General features: G+C 45.7%; 1 protein-coding gene across 2 annotated transcripts in view; it reads right to left on the bottom strand.

Annotated features, from left to right (window-relative positions):
• TUBGCP2 (tubulin gamma complex component 2) overlaps positions 1–25,174 on the bottom strand; it is a 90,579-nt gene that overhangs the window by 23,137 nt on the left and 42,268 nt on the right. For both annotated transcript variants that reach the window (XM_032796461.2, XM_032796462.2), the window contains exons 10-13: positions 23,757–23,937; positions 15,669–15,849; positions 14,760–14,932; positions 11,658–11,786 (exon numbers count right to left, since the gene is read on the bottom strand). In XM_032796461.2, the coding sequence (XP_032652352.1) occupies positions 11,658–11,786; positions 14,760–14,932; positions 15,669–15,849; positions 23,757–23,937 (664 nt within the window). The remainder of the gene's footprint in view (positions 1–11,657; positions 11,787–14,759; positions 14,933–15,668; positions 15,850–23,756; positions 23,938–25,174) is intronic.

The raw sequence follows: 25,174 nt of genomic DNA, 5'->3' as shown, positions 1-25,174 counted from the left end.
CTGCAAACCTAAGATAAGGCACTACAGCCAAGGAGAGATCTCATTCATTTTAAGGCCTAGAGACCATTACAAGGGTACTTTCAGAGAAGCAGAATTACAAGGTACTTTAATTAAATTTCCCTTCTCTAAAGATTCTGAGTTGTTCATGAACTGTGCTTGGTGAAAATCAGAAAGGGGCGTGTTGAGAACCTTAAACTATCTTAGTACCTTCCTGGTATTCTGAGCTGACCCAGTCTCTGATGTAAAGTAGGGTAGCCTTATTGCTACCAGCTATCCATGGAACCCAAAGAGCCACTGAAGCAACAGGGAATCACCAAAAGGTTTGTTATTAACTGTAATGGAGGAATAAAGCACCTTCCCAAATCAAAATCCTTAATTGTGACCAGCTCAAATAAGGGACGTTGCAAAAGAAATTTTATTTTATTTTATATTTTTTTTAAGCAGTGACAGAGTTTGAGTTCATGTCTTGGAAACAGTTTCTGCAGGACTGACAGACCAAAGCAACAGTTGCTTTGTACATATATAGAGGAGAGACTATGTGTCTAGCTTTCATATGTCTGGAAAAGAAACATTCCTGGGAAAGGCAGACATGGCCCTTCCTCAGATCAAATGGGCTCTGACATAAGTATCTATGCTTTAGGCCAGCTAGGTCATAACAATGCAAAATGCATGAGACAACCTTCTAAGATCTGGTCCTCTTAGTGACAAGAAAGAAACAGGATCAAATGAAAGAAGTAATCACTTGATATGTGAAGCATTGCAGCCAGGACCGGTAAACCCACCAAGCATGTTAATTCCGGCACGGAGCGCTAGGATGCAGTACCAGAGATTTGGCTGTTTTCCCCTAAACCCTGGCTATCTCCACTACCAAGCTCTTGGGTGATGGTGGGAGAGGCAGCCAGAGAAAGAAGGGATTACTAATCGTGTACAGTAACTGTGGTTCTTTGAGATGAGAGTCCTTAGGGATGTTCCACTGTAAGTGTATCTCCATCCCTGCGGTTCTGATCGGAGATTTTAGGGAGCAGTCTCCATTTGGATCACACTTGCGCTCTCCGTTCTGTGCCCTGTCTTGAGGCTACCTAGTACTGCGTGGGCAAACCGCCCTCAGTTCCTTCTCTACCCACAGAGCCCTTTATTGAGAACTCCAAAGTAGAGGGGAGGAGGGAGAGTCGTGGAGCACCCATGGGGACACACATCTTGAAGAACCACAGTTACTGTACATGGTGAATAATCCATTCTTTCTTCTTTGAGTAGTGTCGTTATGGGTGCTCCACTGTGGGTGACTCTACAGCAGTATCCCTGATGGAGGGGTGGGGCTTCAGAGTCGAGTATATTACTGATGCTAATACTGTGGAGGCAAACATGGCATCACATGTTGAGTTATGGGTAACATTCATAATATTCTGAAAATGAATGAGCAGATGCCCAAGTTGCTGCTCTGCACATTTTTGTCATGGGAACATTTTTGATGAAGGCTACAGAAGAGGAAACGGATCTCATGGAACGAGTTTTGGATTCCAGATGGAGGTTGCAGATTGCGTGCATGATAGCAATAGTTAATGCAGTTCAATATTCATCTGGAATCTCTGATCTCGTATTGCAGATCCCTTGAATCTGTCTGCAATTGAGAGGAATATATTAGGAGATTTCCTAAAGTCTTTTGTTCTATCCAAATAGATGCCACAAAGCTTTCCTGACATTGAGAGTGTGCAATATTGCTCTCTGTTGTTAGGGTCAGAATTTTGGAAGATGGCGGGAAGGTGAATGAACTGTTTTATATGGAAGGACGAGGCTACTTTGGAGAGGAACTTTGGGTGTGGTCTCGGTGTGACCTTTGCCTTAAAGAAAATTGTGAAGGGAGGGTGTACTATTAGAGCCCCTATTTCCTTGATCCTCTGAGCTGAGGTGATGGCCACTAGGAATGCAGTTTTCACAGACAGATGCATAAGTGAGTATGTGGCATGGGGTACAAAAGGGGGTTTTGTTAGACCCCTGAAGACCAGATTAATGTCCCAAGCTAGTAAAGGACATCTGATTTGTGGGAAGAGGTTACACATACCCTTGAGGAATCTCTTTGCTGATGAATGAGTGAATATTGAATATCTGTCTATCTTCTGACAAAAACCTGTTATGGGCGCAAGAAGCCTGAGGCAATTTCGCACTGTCACAGTGGGATAAACCTTCAAATCTAAAGCACTGGCCAGCATAGTCTAAAATGGTGTCCCTAGCCTCTGTTTGCCAGAAGCTGGGAATGAGTGACAGGGGCTAGATCACTTGATGATTACCTGTTCTGTTCAAAGAGAAAGATTGCGCCCGTAGAAGGTAACGGGAGGAATTGAGTAAGCGCGTAACGTGGACGCCTGACAGGAGTAATCTTGGGAGGGAGATAGAGAGACTTATCGTCAGCGCCGATCACACGAAGTGCATCGCGGGATTTGGGAAGGATTGGTTTTTCCACTGAATGGTAGGCTCTGGCCTCCAAGGTGTAGCTGCTGTCCCGCCGAGACATGGGTTCAGGGAGCGGGAAGGAAGATGTCCTGGCTAGTATGGAAGGCGCCACTTGGGAGGAGATGCGATGAGGTCGAGTTGTACTTTGTCTTTATGAAAGACAGTATACGGGCTACAGTGAGGGTCGATCTCGGAGACCTTTCGCTGGAGACCGCCACTAAGACGACGTTCTCCATGTTAGGCCTAGATGGAGTGAGCAAGTCGCGAGCGGCTCAAGGGCCGTATTATAAGCTGGTTAAGAACCAGTTGAGTCCATGGAGTGGGGGGGGGAGGGTGGAGGGGGGGGGGGGGCGGGGGGGGGGGATGACGGGCGGGGAGTCGTCCAGGCCCATTAATGAAGTGGAGCTATTGGGTGGGGATATGATATGCCCCTCTCCCGGATGGAAGGTGGATAATAGCGCCAGTTGCTCTTATAGGGAAGTGCCAGACTGCGCTGCTTAGTGCAGAGGTGTCTGGTGTCTTGGCGATTGATGCTTTAATGATGAGTCGTGTGATGTCGAAGGCTGCGAAGGGGTTCTTATGACATTAGCTCATAGTTCGAGACGGGCTGGGAGGCTCGTGCTACTAAGAGAGATGCAGCATGATGGATTGGAACCGAATTCCTCAGCATTCGCCATGCAGGGCCACGTCCGTGAGGTGGGGGGTCGGCAGGTCCGGTGACTGAAGCGTCCACGTGTCTCTGGGTGATATGTGTCCGGAGACCGGGTGAGGGGAACGGAAGCGGCCACATGACAGGATCCAGAGAAGTGGTTGTCAGGAGTTCCTGGGCCACACAGGACGCAGATAATTAGATGCGCTATTGTCTGCGGAGCTTGAGCAGGAATCGTGCATCCAAAGGAACGAGCGGAACAGAGGATCCGTAGGTCAGTAAGGACCGGGTCGGGCAGATGAATCCGGTTATCGATCCGGGAGAGCTCGTGGAATCGAACAAACTCCTGGCACTCTGTCCATGTTGAGCGATAAGCGGTACTAGAGGGGAACGCCCACTCTGGCAGATGGAATAAATGTTTGTCCGGCCGAATTGCCACTCGTGGCAGAGGAAGACGCTCATCAGCGATCTGCCAGGGTGTTCCGGACTCCGGAAGGAAGGATGCTACTAGGTCTATGGTGGGCCTATGCAGAAGTCTCACAGGTGAATCGTGTCCCTGACACAGGGGAACGAGGGGTCCCTCCCTGCTGTTGATGTGTGTACATGGCCGTGTGTGTTGTGCGTAACAAGCAGAACACACGGCCAGAAGATGCTGTTGGAATGTCTGGCAGTTAGAAGAACGGCTAATAACTCCCGGACCTTTAGTGTGAGGTTGAGCTCTTGGGCTGACCAACGACCTGAGTTCCAGCGACTTAATGGGCCCCCAGCCGAGGAGATTGAGCTCGTCGTCAAGGTCAAGTGAGGTGCTGTGGATGAAACGGCATCCCAACAAACAGAGACGGTCAGCACAAGTCGAGGGAGGCTTAGGGGATCGAGGATTGGTGAATAGGACAGTCCTGGGGTCCTCTCGGGGAAGACCAGAGGTGGAGCCATGTCTGTAAGGCCCATGCGCGAGCTGGCGTACTTGGTTACGTGTTGTGCATGCGGCTATACGCCCAGCAGCGGCGATGGCGTTGTGACGCCGGGTGAGCATGAGTGGCTTGCAAGTCCGTATAACGATGTGACTTGCTGGAAGCGGGGGTATTATGGGCACAAGTAGCTCTGCCGAGGATTGGAGTCCAGGGTCGCTCCTATTGATCAGCGCTCTCGAGTTGGAACTAGCGTGGGACTTCTTCACGTTGAGTAGCAGGCCATACGGCAAAAGGTGCCGTGACAGCCGGAGAGTAGGCTGACGGACTGTGTTCTGAGGCGCCTTATGAGCCAGTCAATCAGATCTGTAATACATGTTAAATCTCTGCCTGCGAAAGTGTGCGGCGAGACCTGCATCTTTGATAAGACCTCCGGGAGCCGCAGACAGGCCAAAGGCGGAGACAAATGAAAGTGCTCAGCCTGGTTGACTGTGAACCGACAGTACTTCCGTGTGCGGGGGAAAAATGCTATGTGGAAGTATGCGTCTATAAGTCTTGAGGCGCTGAGCCAGTCATCCGGATCCAAGAGGCGGATAATATGTCCCAGGAGACCATAGCGGATTTCAACTTGAGCAGCCACTTGTGATCCCCCCAGGTCACAGAATCGGTGGACGGCTCCTTGCGATTTGGAAATGAGTGGAAATAGCGGGAGTAAACCCTCTCGACGATCTTCCTCTAGTGGCATTCTCATGTCTGCGCGAGGAGAACTCACCTCGTGCCAGAGATTTGCTCGTGAGAGGGTTCTGACGAGGGCCGAAGGGGTGGAAAGGCGGATGAAGCAAGCTGGTACTTCTTGCTTACCGCTAGATAACCACAGTCGGAAGTAAGTTGTGACCACACCGGAAGGAGTAGGAAGGCGGTGGAGAGAAGGGGAAAAGTATATTACTGATTTCACGGTACCGCTGTCCCCAGAGGTCTTCAAAAGCTGCCATTGGGCCTGGTGGGCCTTAGAGGGTCCTTGAGACTTCCCCGCGGTTCGCGGCGGACCTGCGCGCTCGCCACCCCGCCTCATGCTCTGTTGATGTCTGCCTGTTTGCGTGGAAGTCACGGGCGGCGGGGTTGGGGCTCAAGGGTCTACGTGGGTCACAGGGTGTCATCGAGCGACTATGATGACCTGTTTGTTTTAGCTTTGCAGCCGAGGGGTATTTGTCTGAGAACAACCCGGCCCTTAAGGGTAAGTCCTGTATGGTGTACTGTAGCTCCAGTGGTAGTGGAGACCGGACCAGGAGATTCGCTCATTGTGATGCCTGAGCTACACGTCATGCGAGCAATTGGCGCATCAAGGGATGCTTGGAGAGATGTCTGCAACCTTCTTGCCTTCTTACAAAAGCGCAAATCCTGGCGCGAGTCAGGGGCAGCATCCAGTAAAGTGGCCAACTGCCCAGGTGTGTGTTGTAGCGGCTTAAAACGCTGTGGCTGACTCAGAGCTTAGGGACCTGAGTACACCTTAACCCCCAGAGTCATCGCCTAGCTCCTTGGATTTCGGGCAGGCGCTGTTGACATGGCGCTCCTCTCGTTTACTGATTGTACAACTAAAGGGAGGGGGAGGTGCACATACAGTTTCGTACCCCCGGGAGGGCACCATGTATCTCCTCTCGACCCCTTTAGTCGGCGGAATGGAGCTGGGGAACTGAGATCGGTAGTAGCCTGTGATTTGATGAATGGTAGTGCGAAAGCGTGTCGGGGTATCACGCCGGCAGGATGCTGACTACCGTAGTCCACCTGGCACCTCCTCTACGGAGGTTGATGTTAAGACCCCTACGGAGAGTCTGGTGGCTTAAATCATTGAGGCCTTGAGAAGATGAGGCTGCAGGCTCATCGGGGAGAGGAGAAGATATTCGGACATCGGAGAGGTCTGATGTGCACTCTGTTCTCGTGGATTTTGCACGGAATGCCAGCGGAGTCTGAGGATAGATACTGTTCCTTCCTGAATCGTCGATGGGATATGATCGCTTGACAACTGGCCCTGCGTTCCGATGCCAACTAGGGCGGACAGGGGAGCCCTGGGCTGATGTATGACCAGTGTGGTCCAAAGACCAGTGACCTCACTATCATGGGACGTGTGTTGAAAACGCCCGTGTGATTTATAGTGTCTCGCCATAAGTACTACCTGCTTGAGGGCTGACTCCTTTCGGACGGCCATAGGAGGGGCAGAACGGTAGCACTGAAGTCGCCAAAACTTCGCACGCTTGGTAGTGGGACGTGCGGTAGCATTAGCGGTACAGTGAGCCTGACGGCAGAACTATGCGACGGGCTCGTGCCGGGGTCGACCGGAATTCGAGCCCTGTGGCGAGATTGCTCCTGGGGAGATGTCCGTTGCGCGTTGCCGGGAAGCTTGAGCGGATGCTCTGAGTGCAGGGTACGGGGAGGAGAACAGACGTGCTTTGAAGGGGACCAGTACCCCCGCGGCTGCGGGTGCTTGGGGACGTGGTGTCGGGGGCGCGGAATCCGTCGGAAGTTGAGGTTTTGTGGCGGAGCGATGCTAGAGGTTGACGGCAGACCGAGACGAGACTGACGGCGGCTAGTCTGAACGGTGAACAGAGGACGGGCTAAGATACAAGTGCTTGTCCGCTGGATAGAGATCATCGGTATGCAGGTGCTGGGCAGGCCGGGGCAGTGTGGTCGTAATGGCAATCAGAGGTCATTGCTGCTGAGGCCGGCCTGCGGTGTTATTGAAAAAAGTCAGCGTCGACGGGATGGTGCGGGGACTTTCCAGCCGCCGCCGGAGCTTGAGGCCCGGGGCTGAGTCAACGGAGCCAGTTTAAGGCGGTGCGCAGGCCGGGTAATTTCGGTAATTGCTCATATATCTACAGGCCAGTGGGCGCGCTGCTTAGGCACAGGTGTTTGTGCATGTGGCGTAAGGAGCCGTGCCGAGCTGGACTTCGACTCGGGAGAGCGGGCGACGGTCAACGGAGTTCTCTCGGTGTCGTTGCGGTCGGATGCAGCAGAGCTTGTGGCATAACCCGAATAAGAGGTTGTATAGGATGCAGTGGGGGCGGTCAACTACACTGTTGCATTGTACCGAGCCGGCGAGGTGCAACTGCGATCCATGAGAGCTGACTGAGCTATGTCGTCCTTTTTTGTGGGCTAAATGACTTGCAATGGGGCACTCGGAGATAAGGGATTTCCTGAGGAGTAAGACGGAGTTGTGGGGGATCCCCTGTGGATGCTATGGAGCGTATACTTATTTAGCCCGGTGGGCAGCTTGATAGGTACGGGCGGGGTAGGGGGAGAGCCGCCGCGAAAATATACTAACATTATACTTACAATATACTCTAACTGTCATTGAATCTAATTAACTGATGTAAAGGCAAGAACGAGTAGTGAGCCTAGTTAAGATGAATGTGTGAGGTATAAGCGACTCAATTTCCAGACCGACCGGGGGTAAGGATGAGGTGGCCCGGGCTGGATGGGGTATTTATGCGATGAGTTGTTCCATGAACGTGCTTGTGAAATCAGAAAGGGGCGTGTTGGAGCACCTTAACTATCTTAAGTACCTTCCTGGTATTACTGAGCTGACCCAGCTCTGATGTAAGTCAGGTAGCCTATTGCTACCAGCTATCCATGGACCAAGAGCCACTGAAGCAACAGGGAATCACCAAAAGGTTTGTATTAACTGTAATTGAGGAATAAAGCACCTCCCAAATCAAAATCTGTAATTGGTGACCAGCTCAATAAGGGAACGTTGCAAAGAAATTTTATTTATTTTATATTTTTTTAAGCAGTGACAGAGGTCTTGAGCTTCAATGTCTTGGAAACCAGTTCTGCAGGACTGACAGACAAAGCAACAGCTGCTTTGGTACATATAAAGGAGAGACTATGTGTCTAAGCTTTCATATGTCTGGAAAAGAAACATTCTTGGGAAAGGCAGACATGGCCGCTTCCTCAGATCAAATGGCTTCTTGACATCCAGTTATCTATCTTTAGGCCAGCTAGGGGTCATAACATCAAAATGCCATGAGAAACCTTCAAGAATTGGTCCTTTAGTGACAAGAAACGAAAGGAATCCAAATGAAGAAGTATCAGCAATGATGATGTGAAGCATTGCAGCCAGGACCGGTAAACCCACCAAGCATGTTATTCCGGCCGGAGCGGTAGATGCAGACCGAGATTTTTGGCTTTTTCCTAATACCCTGGCTATCTCCACTACCAGAAGCCTTGGGTGATGTGGAAGGCAGCCAGAGAAGAAGGGATTACTAATCGTGGTACAGTAATGTGTTCTTGCGATGAGAGTCCTTAGGGATGTGCCACTTAAGTGTATCTCCCATCCCTGCGGTTCTGATCGGATTTAGGGAGCAGTCTCCATGTTGGATGCACACTTGCGCTTCTCGTCCTGTGCCTGCTTGAGGCTACCTAGTACTGCGTGGGCAAACCGCCTCAGTTCCTTCTTCTACTCCCGAGCCGCTTATTGAGAATCTCCAAGAGTAGCGGGAGGAGGAGGAGTCGTGGACGCACCCATGGGGACACAGCATCTTGAAGAACGCACAGTTACTTACATGTGTGAATAATCTCATTCTTTCTCTTTGAGTATGTGTCGTTATGGTGCTCATCTGTGGGTGACTCTACAGCAGTATCCCTGATGGAGGGGTGGGGCAGGTCGAGTATACTTACTGATGCTAATACGTGGAGGCAAACATGGCATCACATGTTGAGTTATGGGTAACATTCAATAAATTCCCTGAAAATGATGAGGCAATGCCCACCGTTGCTGCTCTGCACAATTTTTGTCAGTGGAACATTTTTGCATGAAGGCTACAGAAGAGAAGCGGATCTCATGTGAATCAGTTTTGGATTCCAAGAATGGAGGTTGCAGATTGCGTGCAGATAGCCAATAGTTATATGCAGTTACAATATTCATCTGGAAATCTCTGATTCGGTATTGCAGAATCCCTTTGAAATCTGTCTGCAATTCGAGAGGAAATATATTAGGAGCTTTCCTAAAGTCTTTGGTTCTATCCAAATAGATGCCACAAAAGCTTTCCTGACATTGAGAGTGTGCATATATTGCTCTTGTTGTTAGGGTCAGAATTTTGGAAGATGGCGGGAGGTGAATGAACTGTTATTAGTAATGGAATGGACGAGGCTACTTTGGGAGGAACTTTGGTGTGGTCTCGGTGTGACCTTTGCCTTAAAAGAAAATTTGTGAAAGGAGGTTTTTGTACTATTTAGATGCCTATTCTTGATCCTCTTGCAGCTGAGGTGCCTGCAATTAGGAAGCAGTTTTCAAAGACAGATGCATAAGTGAGTATGTGGCATGGGGTACAAAAGGGGTTTTGTATTAGAACCCTGAAGAACCAGATAATGTCCCAAGCTTAGTAAAGGACATCTGATTATGTGGGAAGATGTTTAACATACCTTGAGGAATCTGTCTTGGCTGAATGAATGAGTGAATACGAATATATCTGTCTAATCTTCTGCAAAAACTGTTATGGGCGCAAGAAGCCTGAGGCAATTTCGCACTGTCACGGCTGGGATAAACCTTCAATCTAAAGCAAACTGGCCAGCATAGTCTAAAATGGTGTCGCTAGCCTCTGTTTGCCAGAAGCTGGGAATGGCGTGACAGGGGTATGATCAACTTCGATGATTTAAAACCTGTTTTTCCCCGCTGGGCACCTGGCACTGGCCACTGTCAGAAGACAAGGATACTGGGCTAGATGGACCTTTGGTCCTGACCCAGTAGGGTCATTCTTATATACTTGGGGAGGAAGGCCTTGCTTTTGGAGAGTCCAGACTGCTCCTATGAACTCTATTTTTGTCCAGGAGACAGGACTGACTTTCTCTGCGTTGATGCCTAGCGTGTCAAAGGTGGATTGGATCACAATCATACTGGATAGCACCTGGCGTTGGAACCATCCTCTCACCAACCAGTCATCCAAGGTAGGAAAAAGACGGTTACTCACCTTCTGTAACTGTTGTTCTTCGAGATGTGTTGCTCATATGCCATTTCCAGTTAGGTGTGTGGCAACGCGTGCCACAGCGTGGAGAAACTTGCCATGGTGGCGCCACTCCAGGGGGCGCCCAGCCGACCCGCCGAGTGTTGCTAGGGTAAAAGTTTCTCCGACGGCTGTGCACGCGGTGCGCACACACCTAACTGGAATGGATATGAGCAATCACTCGAAGAAGAACACTTAAATTCCTGATTTTCTGAGGAAAGGAGCCACTGCTACCATACACTTTTGTATTGCCATAAGGAAATGTGCATCTTTTAAGCTGAGTGCAAAATGCCAGTCTCCAGGACCAAGGGAGGGGATAATGGAAGCCAGTATGGTTGTGCAAAACATTATCCTTTTCAGATGTTTGTTGAGGTGTCACAAGTCTAGTATGGGTCTAAGGCCTCATTTTGCTTTTGGGATCAGGAAACAGAGGGAATAAGACCCCTTCCCTCTGTGCAACTGTGGATCCTCCTCTATGGCTCCCAACTGTAGGAGGCACTGCCCCTCCCAAAGGAGAACTTCCTCATGAGAGCGGTCCCTGAAGATGGATAAGGAAGGGAGTGGGAAAGGGGGGATAGAAATGAACTAAAGGGTGTATCTCAATTCCACTGTGCTTCAGACCCACTGGTCTGTGGTGAGGCAAGAACAAACATTCGGGTAGTGTGATAGCTAGTTGGTAAACAGAGGAGTAGGAGAGGCTGGTACTATGGAAACTGGTAGGCTGTCTTTGATAAACACAAAGTGTTTGCTTTGCACTCCCAGTTTGCCAAAATGAACTAGCAGCTACTGAAGAAGGGGGAGGTCTTCCCCTGTATCCTCTGCTCTTCTTTCTCGCTAGGTCCTAGTGGCAAGGTGTGAAAGCAAAATAGCAGTGTGGCTGCTGAGGACAAAACTGCTTTTTACTTGGTATATATGTGCCCAAAGATCTAAGTGTTGACCTGGAGTCTTTCAGACTATGCAGCTTGTCATGTCGTCTGCTTGGAGAAAAAGGGATGACCCTTCAAAGGGAAAGTCTGTTGGACCTCTTGAGGGAGACCTAATGACTGGAGCCATGAACATCTGTGCATTGAAATGGCCAACGCCATGCCCTAGCAGCAGAGTCAGCAGCATCCAACCCCGCCTGAAATGAGGTTCTAGCCAATAACTTTCCCTCATCCAGCAACCGAGAAATTCCTGTCTTGCATCCTTTGGCAATATGTCTATAAATTTTAATATATTGTCCCAGAAGTTAAAGTTGTACTGCCCCACCAATGCCAACTGGTTAGTGATCCTGAACTGCAGGCCAGCTTTCTGCCAAACAGGTTGAGTGTTTTAGCACACTTTGATTTCAGGGAAGACACCTATTGCCCTGTCATCTTTCTTATTGGTGGCTAAGACCACCAGAGACCTCAGAGGGAGTGGGTACACTTTACTAAACCTTTACTAGCACTAAATTCTCTTTAAAGAAGAATAACCATCAAGTACAAGGTCTGAATTAATCAGCAGGTTTTCTATCAGATGCTGAAATGCTGCTTAAAACAACTGCAGTTTGCTCTTCGCCTGGCAAAAGCATGTACAATGACTTAGCAAAAGGACCAGAACAATGGACAGTTAAAATGTGTAACCACTAAGAGGAAGAAAAAACTTCACAATGCTCCAGTGGGAGTAAAAAAGCCATACCACTTAGCTGAATGTAGTGAGTACTCCTTAGCAGCCTTATTGCTGATCCAAACATTGCACAACTGTCTCTCCACGTGCTTGCAATAGAACATGTGTCTGAAAAGCATCTGGTATCTGGTTAAAGCTTTCCTGGAAATAGAACACAGGAAGAATGAAGATAATAAAGATTCAACCTCATTCTAATTAGCAGACAAGATAAGGTTGCTCTGTACATCATACATAATACAAAACCACCAAAGCAAGGAAATAAAAAGTTAAGGCATCTAACATGACATACATTTTACTCCTCCAGCCAGAGATGCACTACTCACCACTAATGCAACCAGAATCGTAATTGCCCCAGTAGTGATCCCAGTCTTGCAGCACCCCTTCCTCAAACTCCCCAACACCTTGAACAGCCAGTCAGCCACACACCCGCCCCACCCCGCACATACACACCTGACTGTTCTGCACAGTTTTGAATAAAACACACTCATCCGTGTCTGGGGAAGGAGTGCTAGAAGGCTGGCAGATGCCAAAGCACGCAGCAGTGTACCAACTACACTAAAAACTAGTGCTAATTTTTCTACTTTTCACCAAGATTTTTAAGAGAAAAAGGAGAAAGACGTGGCCAAGGACCAGGCTCTGGACACAGTGACAGTTCCTCTACTTGCTGTCAATGCATTAAAAGGGGGAACAGAGGTGGGTGGGACTGGCATGTCTGTTAATATCTTTGGACACCAAACGTTCAGTGCCACAAAGAGGCCCTTGTGCCCCAATCTACAGATGCAGCTTTCTGCAGAATTCTAAAGCTCTGCAGCAGAGACTTGCATCCCAAAAGCAGAAACATGAGGGGATCATCTCACAGAACATATGCTTTTTAAGTATAGCCCTCATAACAAAGCAGACTTTAGTCTAGAGCCTCTCTAATGATAGAAGAAAAGAGTCAGACACCTGGATTTTTAAAAGGCGAGGTCCAGATTAAAGGATATACCATTTTGGTCACTTATTAACAGCTAATTCTGGGACTCCAGGTGAACTCATTTTGTTCCTTGCTGTTGAAAGAACAACCTCCTATCTGTTCGTATGTCACAGGCAGGACTGTCAATGTAACACTGACAGACCCCAGTTGTCAGGATCAAACCTGGGACCTCTGGAGCTAAATACATAAGCTCTATTGCATGAGCTAAAATCCATATGGCCCTTAGCTAAAGCTGCAGAGCAGACTCAGGCCAGGTCTACACTGCGACTTTAAATCGGTTTAATGGCCGATATACCGATTTAACGCTGTATCCGTTCACACGACGTCGTCATTAATATCGAGTTAAACGGCTCCTTAAATCGATTTCGGAACTCCTCCCAAACGAGAGGAGTAGCGCTAAATTCGATAGTGATAACTCGGATTAGGGTTCATGTGGACGGAAATCGACGTTATTGGCCTCCGGGCGGCATCCCAGAGTGCAGCACTGACCGCTCTGGACAGCAATCTGAACTCGGATGCAGCGGGCAGGTAAACAGGAAAAGCCCCGCGAACTTTTGAATTACATTTCCTGCTTGCCCAGCGTGGAGCTCTGATCAGCACGGCTGGCGATGCAGTTTGAAATCGAAAAAGAGCTCCAGCATAGACCGTACGGGAGATACTAGGTCTGATCGCTGTATGGGGAGACAAATCTGTTGTATGCAGCTCCGTTACAGAACACGAAATGCCAAAGCGTTTGAATAAAAAACTCCAGGATACACAGCGCTGCGTGACAAGCGTAACGGGAAGCCAGAGACTCAAATGGACGCTCATGAAGGGAGGGAGGGGGTACTGAGGACTCCAGCTATCCCACAGTCCACAGCAGTCTCTGAAAATTATTTGCATTCTTGGCTGAGCTCCCAATGTCTGTAGGTTCAAACACAGTGTCTGGCGTGGTTCAGGGAACAGCTCCTCAGTTTATTTCCCCCCACCACCACGTGAAAAAAAAAAGGGAAAGATTGCTGTGCTATGGCGTTTGCTCAATGCACTCCGCGAAAAAGGCGCCAAAGGGTTGTCTGCTGCCTTCACAAAGGGAGGGGTGAGGCTGTACCCAGCACCACCCGGGGAAATGTTTTCTGCCCCATCAGGCACTGTGCTCTCAACACGGAAGTGGGAACTATGGGATAGCTGAGGAACAGCTACCCACAGTGCACCGCTCCTGAAATCGATGGTAGCTTTGGACCATGGACGCAAACAATCGATTTCGGGATCCCACTGTGGACGCGCTAAACCGATTTTATTAGATCTGTTTTGTAATATCGGTTTAAGCTAATTCGAAATAATCGTGCAGTGTAGACATACCCTCAATCTCTCTCTTAGTGGTCTTGGTGCCACTAGCTGGGACAGAGCACCGCATCCAGGAAGTGTGTGGGTTACATCAGCACTTGCTAGTGAAGGCAGGAGACTATGCCACAGCTTAAGTGGAATTTTCAAACTATCGTAACTTGGTCAAATAAAAAACAATTTTCACCACAACACTTAAGGCATTTCTCAATGATAATGGTTTGCCCATACCACCCCTCCATTTTGTTTTAAGAACTACTACAGAAGTGCCTTTTTTTAAAAATAATGAGGGAAATGTATTTCCCCAACTCTTCTCTCATTCAAAATATGGCTGATCCATTTGCTCAAACTCTAAAACAAGAATTGACCTTCAAGCACAGACCTAATTTGGAGTATTTCTGCCTGAAAGGCAACCATTTCAGAAAGTTATGAGTGACTACAATAAGGGGCGGTGAGAGTTAGACTGGAAATACATAGGCAACCTTAAGTTATAAAATGTTGCTAGCATTTCCAGCTAAGTTTTATGTTTTTATATAGTTTAAAAGAGAAGCCTGAAATTCTAAAGACACCTCAGGTATTTTTGTCATATAACCAATAATTTGGCAGTGTTTTAATGCAGATAAAGTCATGGTCCAAGGATCTAACAGGCATAGCAATGGAAGTAAATGATCTCAGTGCTGCCCCTTTATGTATCACTAACTTAGGTAGTTTACATCTCCCAAGAAAGAGACATTCTGTTGTTTTGTCTTGCTTTTTTAACTACTGTATGAGTTCTGTGCAGAAGTAGGTCTGTGGTTTTCCTTTGTGGCCTAATACTTTACCTGTTTATAATGAGTGACAGAGGCCATTTGACAATGTAATCAAAAGAAAATGCTTCTAGGCCACTGAGAGTGAGCTCTGTGGGATCAGCATTGATAATGGCCTTTTCCTGTTTCGTTTCAATGGCCAGAACTCTCAAGAGCTGTGTAATGAGATCATGGGGCATCAGGTCAATCTGTAAAGAAACAAAGAGCAGGAAAAAGATGTTGCTGGACATTTTCTATTATTGTTTAGTTACAGACGTGTGGCAAGAGGACTGGCCTGAATGCACTGTATGGAGTGTTGTTAGATTCATTCTCAAGTCTTGAAAACAACACCCAGTTAAGTAATAGCGACTGATACACTATCCATCATGCTGTTGATGAGCTAATCAGCAGTGTCAGCTCTGGTGACATTAGAGCATGAACAGATAGAAGAATGGTCAATTTGATGTTTTGTGGAGAGATCATTACCTTCAAGAGAGCTAAACAAGGGCCAGCAAAGATCCATCTCTGCTGAATGTCAGTTACTACTGGACAGCTAGACCTGACTAAAGGTTCAAGAAGTTCTTGGGACTTTCATGCTAAAGTTTCTGAACATAATAGATAGACAGACGCTACTAATTGACTCAAACAGTTCATTTTATTATTTTGGGCTATGGGGTTCAGAGCTAGAAATAAAAGTGAAAGTACCCACTCAGCAATACTGAGTCCACCTCATCCCTTTAGCACAGGAGTCAATAATGAAGCAGAGATGGAAGTGGAAAGGAGAGTATCCTGAGATAGCTGAAGAGGGCTTTTTCTTCCATCTATATTTTCTAGGATTCTTTGCTTTGCTTTTACAATTTTCTTTAAAGCATATGGATTTTTCTAGGACATGGATGGGCCTCACTGCTCTATTTCAGATCATTTTCTCCTTATATAGACTCTTACCTTTAAATCATCTTTAAATGGGTCTGTGTTGGCAGTGCTCATTCTCAAGGCTAATTCAAGCAAAGCTTCTAATCTAGTAGGTATAATGTCATCTACCGGCTTTTTCAGTTCCTCTTCTGTTAGATCCATGAAGTGAACAAAGAAATCTCCTTGGTCCATTAGGAAGTAGTGCTTTATAGACCTGCTCAACAAAATGCAAATACAAAAAAGAGGAGAGTTAGAAAGTAAGTTAAGTTTCAGAGTGTTAGTCTGTATCAGCAAAAAGAACAGGAGTACTTGTGGCACTTAGATACTAACAAATTTATTTGGGCATAAGCTTTCATGGGCTAAAACCCACCTCATCAGATACATGCAGTGGAAAATACAGTAGAAAGATATATATATATACACACAGAGAACATGAAAAAATGGGGGTTGCCATACCAACTCTAACGAGACTAATCAACTAAGGTGGACTATTATCAGCAGGAGAAAAAAACCTTTTGTAGTGATAATCAGGATAGGCCATTTCAAACAGTTGACAAGAAGGTGTGAGTAACAGTAGGGGAAAATTAGCATGGGGAAATAGCTTTTAATTTGTGAAATGACCCATCCACTCTCAGCCTTTATTCAGGCCTAATTTAATGGTGTCCAGTTTGCAAATTAATTCCAATTCTGCAGTTTCTCTTTGGAATCTGTTTTTGAAGTTTTTTTGTTGAAGAATTGCGACTATGAGGTCTGTAATTGAGCGTTCAGGGAGGTTGAAGTATTCTCTGACTGGTTTTTGAACGTTGTAATTCTTGATGTCTCACTTGAGGCCATTTATTATTTTGTGTAGAGACTGTCTGGTTTGGCCAATGTACATGGCAGAGGAGCACTGCTGGCACATGATGGCATTTATCACATTGGTAGATGTGCATGTGAACAAGACCTGATAGTGTGGCTAACGTGATTAGGTCCTATGATGGTGTCCTTTGAATGGATATGTGGACAGAGTTGGCAACGGGCTTTGTTGCAAGGAAAGGTTCCTGGGTTAGTGTTTTTGTTGTGTGGTTGCTGGTGAGTATTTGCTTAAGGTTGGGGGGCTGTCTGTGAGCAAGGACTAGCTTGTCTCCCAAGATCTGTGAGAGTGAGGGACTGTCTTTCAGGATAGGTTGTAGATTCTTGATGATGCTTTGGAGAGGTTTTAGTCAGGGGCTGAAGGTGATGGCTAGTGGCATTCTGTATCTTTCTTTGTTGGCCTGTCCTGTAGTATGTGACTTCTGGGTACTCTTCTGGCTCTGTTAATCTGTTTTTTTCACTTCAGCAGGTGGGTATTGTAGTTTTAAGAATGCTTGATAGAGATCTTGTAGGCGTTTGTCTCTGTCTGAGGGATTGGAGCAAATGCGGTTGTATCTCAGAGCTTGGCTGTAGACAATGGATCACGTGATGTGGTCTGGATGAAAGCTGGAGGCATGAAGGTAAGTATAGCGGTCAGTAGGTTTCCAGTATAGGGTGGTGTTTATGTGATCATCGTTTATTAGCACTGTAGTGTCTAGGGAGTGGATGTCTTGTGTGCACTGGTCCAGGCTGAGGCTGATGGTGGGACAGAAATTGTTGAAATCATGGTGGAATTCCTCAAGGGCTTCTTTTCCACAGGTCCAGATGATGAATATGTCATCAGTGTAGCGCAAGCAGAGTAGGGGCATTAGGGGACAAGAGCTGATGAAGCGTTGTTCTAAGTCAGCCATAAAAATGTTGGCATACTGTGGGGCCATGGGGTACCCATAGCAGTGCTGCTGACTTGAAGATCCATAGTGTCCCCAAATCTGAAATAACCGTGGGTGAGGACAAAGTCACAAAGTTCAGCCACCAGGTTTGCCGTGACATTATCGGGGATACTATTCCTGACAGCTAAGTAAGTTAACTATCTGTAATGCTAAATGTAGAAAAAAAGGAGCAAAAGCCATCAGCTCTCAGACAGTATGCAGACTCTCACGTAGAGGATGGATTTTCCTGTGATTGGACATAAACTAGAACTATTATGTCTTCCTTTTTCCCCACCCTCAGATCCAGGTGTACGTGTGTTCAGATTTTTTATTACACATGTGCCCCATTCCTGGGCAAAAATTCTCTTGAAAACACGCATCTTACTTTTGGATAAGAACAATCAGGTGGGGCTCAGCCTAGAGAGGGTTCTCCCCCCAGTGCCTGACAATCTAACCTTGGTCTACCCAACTGCATCATTCCTGTGCAGCATAGCTGTCCTGGAGGATAAGGAGAACTCTAAAGTAGCCAAGGCCCAATCCATTCAGAGCTGAAAAGTAGTATCTTGAACACTACTCTGATGTGAAGAAGCAAGAGTCCACAAAACATGTGTGTGATATGTTTGCATAGGCTTTTGCTGCTAATGTGGGGAGCTGCCGTGTGGAGTGTCAATTTCAGCCTTCTTGTGGTGACTGTGCTGAGCCCAATGCACAGTGAACTCCAGTAGTCTAACCTGGGGATAATGAAAATGTAGTTTGTATCTAAACAAGAGGCGGAAGAGGTCCAGATATGGATGAGGGCATTCCTTGTCCTTTTGGCAATTTCCATGTCCAGGAGCAAAGGTGAGTCTGGCATGACCCTGAAACTATGTGTCACATGGACAATCCAATGCCCTTGATCACTGGTGAGTTTAGTGTATGAAATCACTCAAATTGTGTCCCTTCCTGCTATCATCATTTCTGTCTCTCTTATACTGAGCTTGAGCCAACTACTCTCATCCATCTGCTGATATCTTTTAGGGGCTGAGACATCTTGATGATGGCAGCAGTCGAATCAGTGGAGGAAACATACAGTTGTGACATCTGCATGTTGCTGACACACAAGTCTATGGTGTCTCATGATCACTCAGCAACTCAAAATAGGTGTTAAAGAGGGAAAGAGTGGGGGACTCTGCCTGAGACAGGATGGGTGATGGGGAGTGGTTTCCTACTACAATTCTCTGGGATCTCAACCATAGTTAGTCCCCAAATCGCTAGTGTTCACCAAAAGCACAGCAGAGCTCATACACTGAAGGCTGCTGAGAGATCTACTAGTATCAGCAAAGGAATTTATTTCCTGTCTAAAATAAGAAGTTCATCTATCAGCCCCAGCAGAGTTGTTTCTGAACAGAGTTTTGGCCTGAAATCTGACTGTGGAACCCAGGCCACTGACAGAGGACATACTCTACTGGAGCTTGGAAGCCAGCAACTTTTCAATGTCTTGGCCAAAAATGGTGAGATTGGAAACATGGCAAAGGTTGGTAAGCTATTAGCACTAAGTGGAAGCTTCTGAAAGATGGCTTCAGGTGATCTTCAATGAGATACTGCCTGTTCCTAGAGAAGGGCAATAAAGGTGTGACAAGATTATGGCGATCAACAGATGGCTCAGGCAGTGGTTCTATAAGGAGGGCTTTGGGATGTCTGGCCACTGGGAGGCATTCATGGACAGAGGATTCTTCTCTCAGGATGGACTTCATCTGAGTAGGGAGGGAAATAGACTTCTAGGATGGAGACTGGTACAACTGATTAGGAGAGCTTTAAACTTGGAATGGTTGGGTGGTGAGGGGGATGGTTGGGAGATGTCCCGGTAATCTCCATGCCGGATTTTAACACTGAGAGGGAAGAAAAAGAAGTAAGAAAGGATACAGCCGTGGGTAGGAGAATGGACATAAGGAGGAAGGATAATGTAGATACCAGTCTAACAGGTGATACTGGCAGTAGAATGTCTGGGCCTAATCAGGTAAAGAATGTGAGCAAAGCCAAACAGCAAAAATTAAGATGTTTGTACACCAATGCGAGGAGCCTAGGTAACAAAATGGAGGAACTAGAGTTACTGGTACAGGAAGTGAAACCACATATTATAGGGATAACAAACATGGTGGAATAGTAGTCATGACTGGAGTACAAGTATTGAAGGGTATGTGCTGTTTAAGAAAGACAGAAATAAAGGCAAAGGCGGTAGAGTAGCATTGTATATCAATGATGAGGTAGACTGTAAAGAAATAAGAAGGGATTGGAATGGATAAGACAGAGTCTGTCTGGGCAAAAATCACATTGGGGAAGAAAGCTACTAGAGCCTCCCCTGGGATAGTGCTTGGGGTGTGCTATAGACCACCGGGATCTGATTTGGATATGGATAGAGACCTCTTTAATGTTTTTAATGAAGTAAATACTAATGGGAATTGTGTGATCATGGGAGACTTTAACTTCCCAGATATAGACTGGAGGACAAGTGCTAGTAATAATAATAGGGCTCAGATTTTCCTGGATGCGATAGCTGATGGATTCCTTCACCAAGTAGTTGCTGAACCAACAAGAGGGGATGCCATTTTAGATTTGGTTTTGGTGAGTAGTGAGGACCTCATAGAAGAAATGGTTGTAGGGGACAACCTTGGTTCGAGTGATCATGAGCTAATTCAGTTTCAAACTAAATGGAAGGATAAAAAAATAGATCTGTGACTAGGGTTTTTGATTTCAAAAGGGCTAACTTTAAAAATTAAGGAAATTAGTTAGGGAAGTGGATTGGACTGAAGAACTTGTGGATCTAAAGGTGGAGGAGGCCTGGAAATTACTTCAAGTCAAAGTTGCAGAAACTATCAGAAGCCTGCATCCCAAGAAAGGGGAAAAAATTCATAGGCAGGAGTTGTAGACCAAGCTGGATGAGCAAGCATCTCAGAGAGGTGATTTAAGAAAAAGCAGAAAGCCTACAAGGAGTGGAAGATGGGAGGGATCAGCAAGGAAAGCTACCTTATTGAGGTCAGAACATGTAGGGATAAAGTGAGAAAGGCCCAAAAGCCATGTAGAGTTGGACCTTGCAAAGGGAATTAAAACCAATAGTAAAAGGTTCTATAGCCATATAAATAAGAAGAAAACAAAGAAAGAAGAAGTGGGACCGCTAAACACTGAGGATGGAGTGGAGGTTAAGGATAATCTAGGCATGGCCCAATATCTAAACAAATACTTTGCCTCAGTCTTTAATGAGGCTAATGAGGAGCTTAGGGATAATGGTAGGATGACAAATGGGAATGAGGATATGGAGGTAGATATTACCACATCTGAGGTAGAAGCCAAACTCGAACAGCTTAATGGGACTAAATCGGGGGCCCAGATAATCTTCATCAAGAATATTAAAGGAACTGGCACATGAAATTGCAAGCCCATTAGCAAGAATTTTTAATGAATCTGTAAACTCAGGGTTGTACCGTATGACTGGAGAATTGCTAACATAGTTCCTATTTTAAGAAAGGGAAAAAAAAGTGATCCGGGTAACTACAGGCCTGTTAGTTTGACATCTGTAGTATGCAAGGTCTTGGAAAAAAATTTTTGAAGGAGAAAGTAGTTAAGGACATTGAGGTCAATGGTAATTGGGACAAAAACAACATGGTTTTACAAAAGGTAGATCGTGCCAAACCAACCTGATCTCCTTCTTTGAGAAGGTAACAGATTTTTTAGACAAAGGAAATGCAGTGGATCTAATTTACCTCTTGATTTCAGTAAGGCATTTGATACGGTTCCACATGGGAATTATTAGCTAAATTGGAAAAGATGGGGATCAATATGAAAATTGAAAGGTGGATAAGGAACTGGTTAAAGGGGAGACTACAATGGGTCATACTGAAAGGTGAACTGTCAGGCTGGAGGGAGGTTACTAGTGGAGTTCCTCAGGGATCGGTTTTGGGACCAATCTTATTTAATCTTTTTATTACTGACCTTGGCACAAAAAGTGGGAATGTGCTAATAAAGTTTGCGGATGACACAAAGCTGGGAGGTATGCCAATACAGAGAAGGACCTGGGATATCATACAGGAAGATCTGGATGACCTTGTAAACTGGAGTAATAGTAATAGGATGAAATTTAATAGTGAAAAGTGCAAGGTCATGCATTTAGGGATTAATAACAAGAATTTTGTTATAAGCTGGGGACATCATCAGTTGGAAGTAACAGAGGAGGAGAAGGACCTGGAGTATTGGTTGATCACAGGATGACTATGAGCCGCCAATGTGATATGGCTGTGAAAAAAGCTGCGGTCTTGGGATGCATCAGGCGAGGTATTTCCAGTAGAGATAAGGAGGTGTTAGTACCGTTATACAAGGCACTGGTGAGACCTCATCTGGAATACTGTGTGCGTTCTGGTCTCCCATGTTTAAGAAGGATGAATTCAAACTGGAACAGGTACAAGAAGGGCTACTAGGATGATCCGAGGAATGGGAAACCTGTCTTATGAAAGGAGACTCAAAGAGCTTGGCTTGTTTAGCCTAATCAAAAGAAGGCTGAGGGGAGATATGATTGCTCTCTATAAATATATCAGAGGCATAAATACCAGGGAGGGAGAGGAATTATTTAAGCTCAGTACCAATGTGGACACAAGAACAAATGGATATAGACTGGACATCAGGAAGTTTAGATTTTAAATCAGATGAAGGTTTCTAACCATCAGAGGAGTGAAGTTCTGGAAGAGCCTTCCAAGGGGAGCAGTAGGGGGCAAAAGACATATCTGGCTTCAAGACTAAGCTTGATAAGTTTATGGAGGGGATGGTATGATGGGATAGCCCAATTTTGGCAATTAATTGATCTTTGACTATTAGCAGTAAATATGGCTTATGGCCTGTGCTGGGATGTTAGGTGGGGTGGGATCTGAGTTAATATAGAGAATTCTTTTCTGGGTGTCTGGCTGGTGAGTCTTGCCCACATGCTCAGGGTTTAGCTGATCGCCATATCTGCGGTTGAGAAGGAATTTTCCTCCAGGGCAGATTGGCAGAGGCCCTGGGGGTTTTTTGCCTTCCTCTGCAGCGTGGGGCACAGGTCACTTGCCAGAGGATTCCTTGCACCTTGAAGTCTTTAAATCACGATTTGAGGACTTCAATAGCTCAGACATAGATTAGGGGTTTGATACAGGAGTGGGTGGGTGAGATTCTGTGGCCTGTGCTGTGCAGGAGGTCAGATTAGACGATCCTAGTGGTCCCTTCTGATCTTAAAGTCTATGATTCTATCTGCAAGCTCTCTTCCAAAGAAGAGTTTACGGTCTGATATAAAGTATTCGTTGGTGGTCTTGACCAGGCATGAATGACAGGGAGCAATTTCAGAAGAGGTGGGCCAGATACACCTCAGAGCTTCCAGGGTCTCTATCCATAGAATTGGTCTAAATTCCACAGAGGAGGCAGAACGGGAGGCAACCTTGGCTCTGGAGAAGTTACCTTTGTTGCAGTGAGGTCCTCTGATTCTAGCAATTTTGTTTGTGAAATAGGTAGACAACTGTCTACAGAGATAGGGGCTTTGGTTTGCAGGGATTCTGGGTCTGTTAGGTATCTTACTGCATGGACCAGCTTTGCTGGCCATGATTTGACAAATGCAATTGTATAAGGTTCTTTCAGTTACCTTTAAGGCTGTAGCAGATGACCACAGGTAGGTACTCACCTTTTCAGGGACTGACAATAAGGAATTTGCACCATAGGGCTCCAGCTTTCTGCTTTCACGCTTTATTTGATGTGGTCTTTTGGAGAACCACAGTGACCCATGCAGGCAATATGGGGGAAGGAGCTGTTTTAAGGCTTGCTTGTTGAGGTTTCTGGCCAGCAGCTAATTGCAGTGTTCTGCTAGGTTGGTTTTGCACTGGTCCTCTGGCTGGGTGGTTTCCCCCACTTAGTTCTGAAGGTTTTGAGGGACCAAGAACTTGGGTCACACAAGGATCTACAAATATGCTTGACAACTGAAAGTTTCAGATAGAATACATCTGCTGTTGGCTGAACGGATTACATACAACATAAAAGTGGACGATTATTAAAACCAGACTGGACAAATCACTATAAAGCATCCTATTAAGAATGATCCTGCACTGGCCCTAAGGAATACATTGGATGATTTAATACGTCTATGATTCTGTGAATTCCAACTGAGATACATTTTTGACCTAAAACTTGACAGAGCCATTTGTTTTTCACATTAAACTCATAAATCTAGTTTGCTTTATTTTTACAGATTAGAATTTCTACTGGAACTGCAATGATGTAATGGTAACATGGCATGGACAAAACCCAAAACGTGAAAAGATCATTACTTCACTATTTAAATACAAACATTAATATATATTTAGGAAATAAATCAAACCTCAAATGAGCCACAAGTTCTTTTTCCTCCATTAGGAAATCCAGAAGAACCTTGCTAGCATAGTTATAAGCTTTTTCTATTTGCTCCACATATGCTCGCTCTTTCAATGTGTAGATGACCTCTTTAGCCTCAGGGCAGGTAACATCACAACCACATTCTCGAACAACATTTAAATATTTCCCTAGAAGAAAAAAGTAGCAGCTGCTATTTAGTCTTACTAATATTAATGCAATTAATTCGCACTCTCTCGAACAGGTAGACTTTTAGGCCAAAACTTTCAAATATAAGAGTATAATTTTCAAAAATGTCTATGTGGTTTAGAAGTCAAGAGGACTCAAGCACTTTTAGAATTTTTACCCTCGGTATCTAAAATTAGACTCCTAAACCCACACATAGGCACTCAGAACTGGCTTGATATTCAGAAATGCTGAGCAACCTTAGCTCTCAATGAAGTCAATGGGACCTGCAGATACTCAAAACCTTTGAAAATCAGGGATTTTATCTTAGAAATGTCCAGCACCTAGCAACTTCTCACTGAGAGCAATAGGAACTGATGGAGTGTTGGAGACTTGTGAAAAACTGGATTATTGATTTAGGCACATAAATGAAGAACAAAGATCTTTTGAAACTCAGGATTGTTGTGGGTGCTGTGCCTTTCTGAAAGTCAGGACCCAGGCTACATGTGAGGATTTCAAAGCAGTTTACAAAGACTCACAACCCACTTTTGTGAGGTAAGTATGGATTATAGGGCTGTTAATCAAAGTTAACTCATGTGATTAACTAAAAAAAATTTATCGCAATTAAAAAAATTAATCGCGATTAATCACAGTTTTAATCACACTGTTAAATAACAGAATACCAAACTAAATTTATTAAATATTTTGGATGTTTTTCTACATTTTCAAATATTTTATCATAGAATCATAGAATATCAGGGTTGGAAGGGACCTCAGGAGGTCATCTACTTCAACCCCCTGCTCAAAGCAGGACCAATTCCCAACTAAATCATCCAGCCAGCTTGTCACGACTGACACTACAGAAACTCTAAGAAGAGATTCCACGCACCTCCCTAGAATAAACCCCAATTCCAGTGCTTCCACCCCCTGTTCCTAGTGAAAAAATGTTTTCCGCTAAATATCCATAACCTTAAACCGTCCAACCACTGGCACTTGCAAATCATTACTCCTTGTTCTTCATTCTACTACCACTGAGAACAGTCTAGATCCATCTCTTTGGAACTCCTTTCAAGTCTTTATAAAGCAGCTATCAATCCCCCCTTCATTACCTTCTCTCGTAGACTAAACAATCCCATTCCCTCAGCCTTCTCCTCATAAAATTTATGTGCTCCCAGCCCCCAATCATTTTTGTTCCCCCTCCGCTGACTCTCTACCAATTTTCACACATGCCTTTTCTTGTAG

Source organism: Chelonoidis abingdonii, chromosome 15 (genome assembly GCF_003597395.2).
Source record: "Chelonoidis abingdonii isolate Lonesome George chromosome 15, CheloAbing_2.0, whole genome shotgun sequence".
NCBI classification, from domain to species: domain Eukaryota; kingdom Metazoa; phylum Chordata; order Testudines; family Testudinidae; genus Chelonoidis; species Chelonoidis abingdonii.
This window is presented reverse-complemented; position numbering and strand designations above follow the sequence as displayed.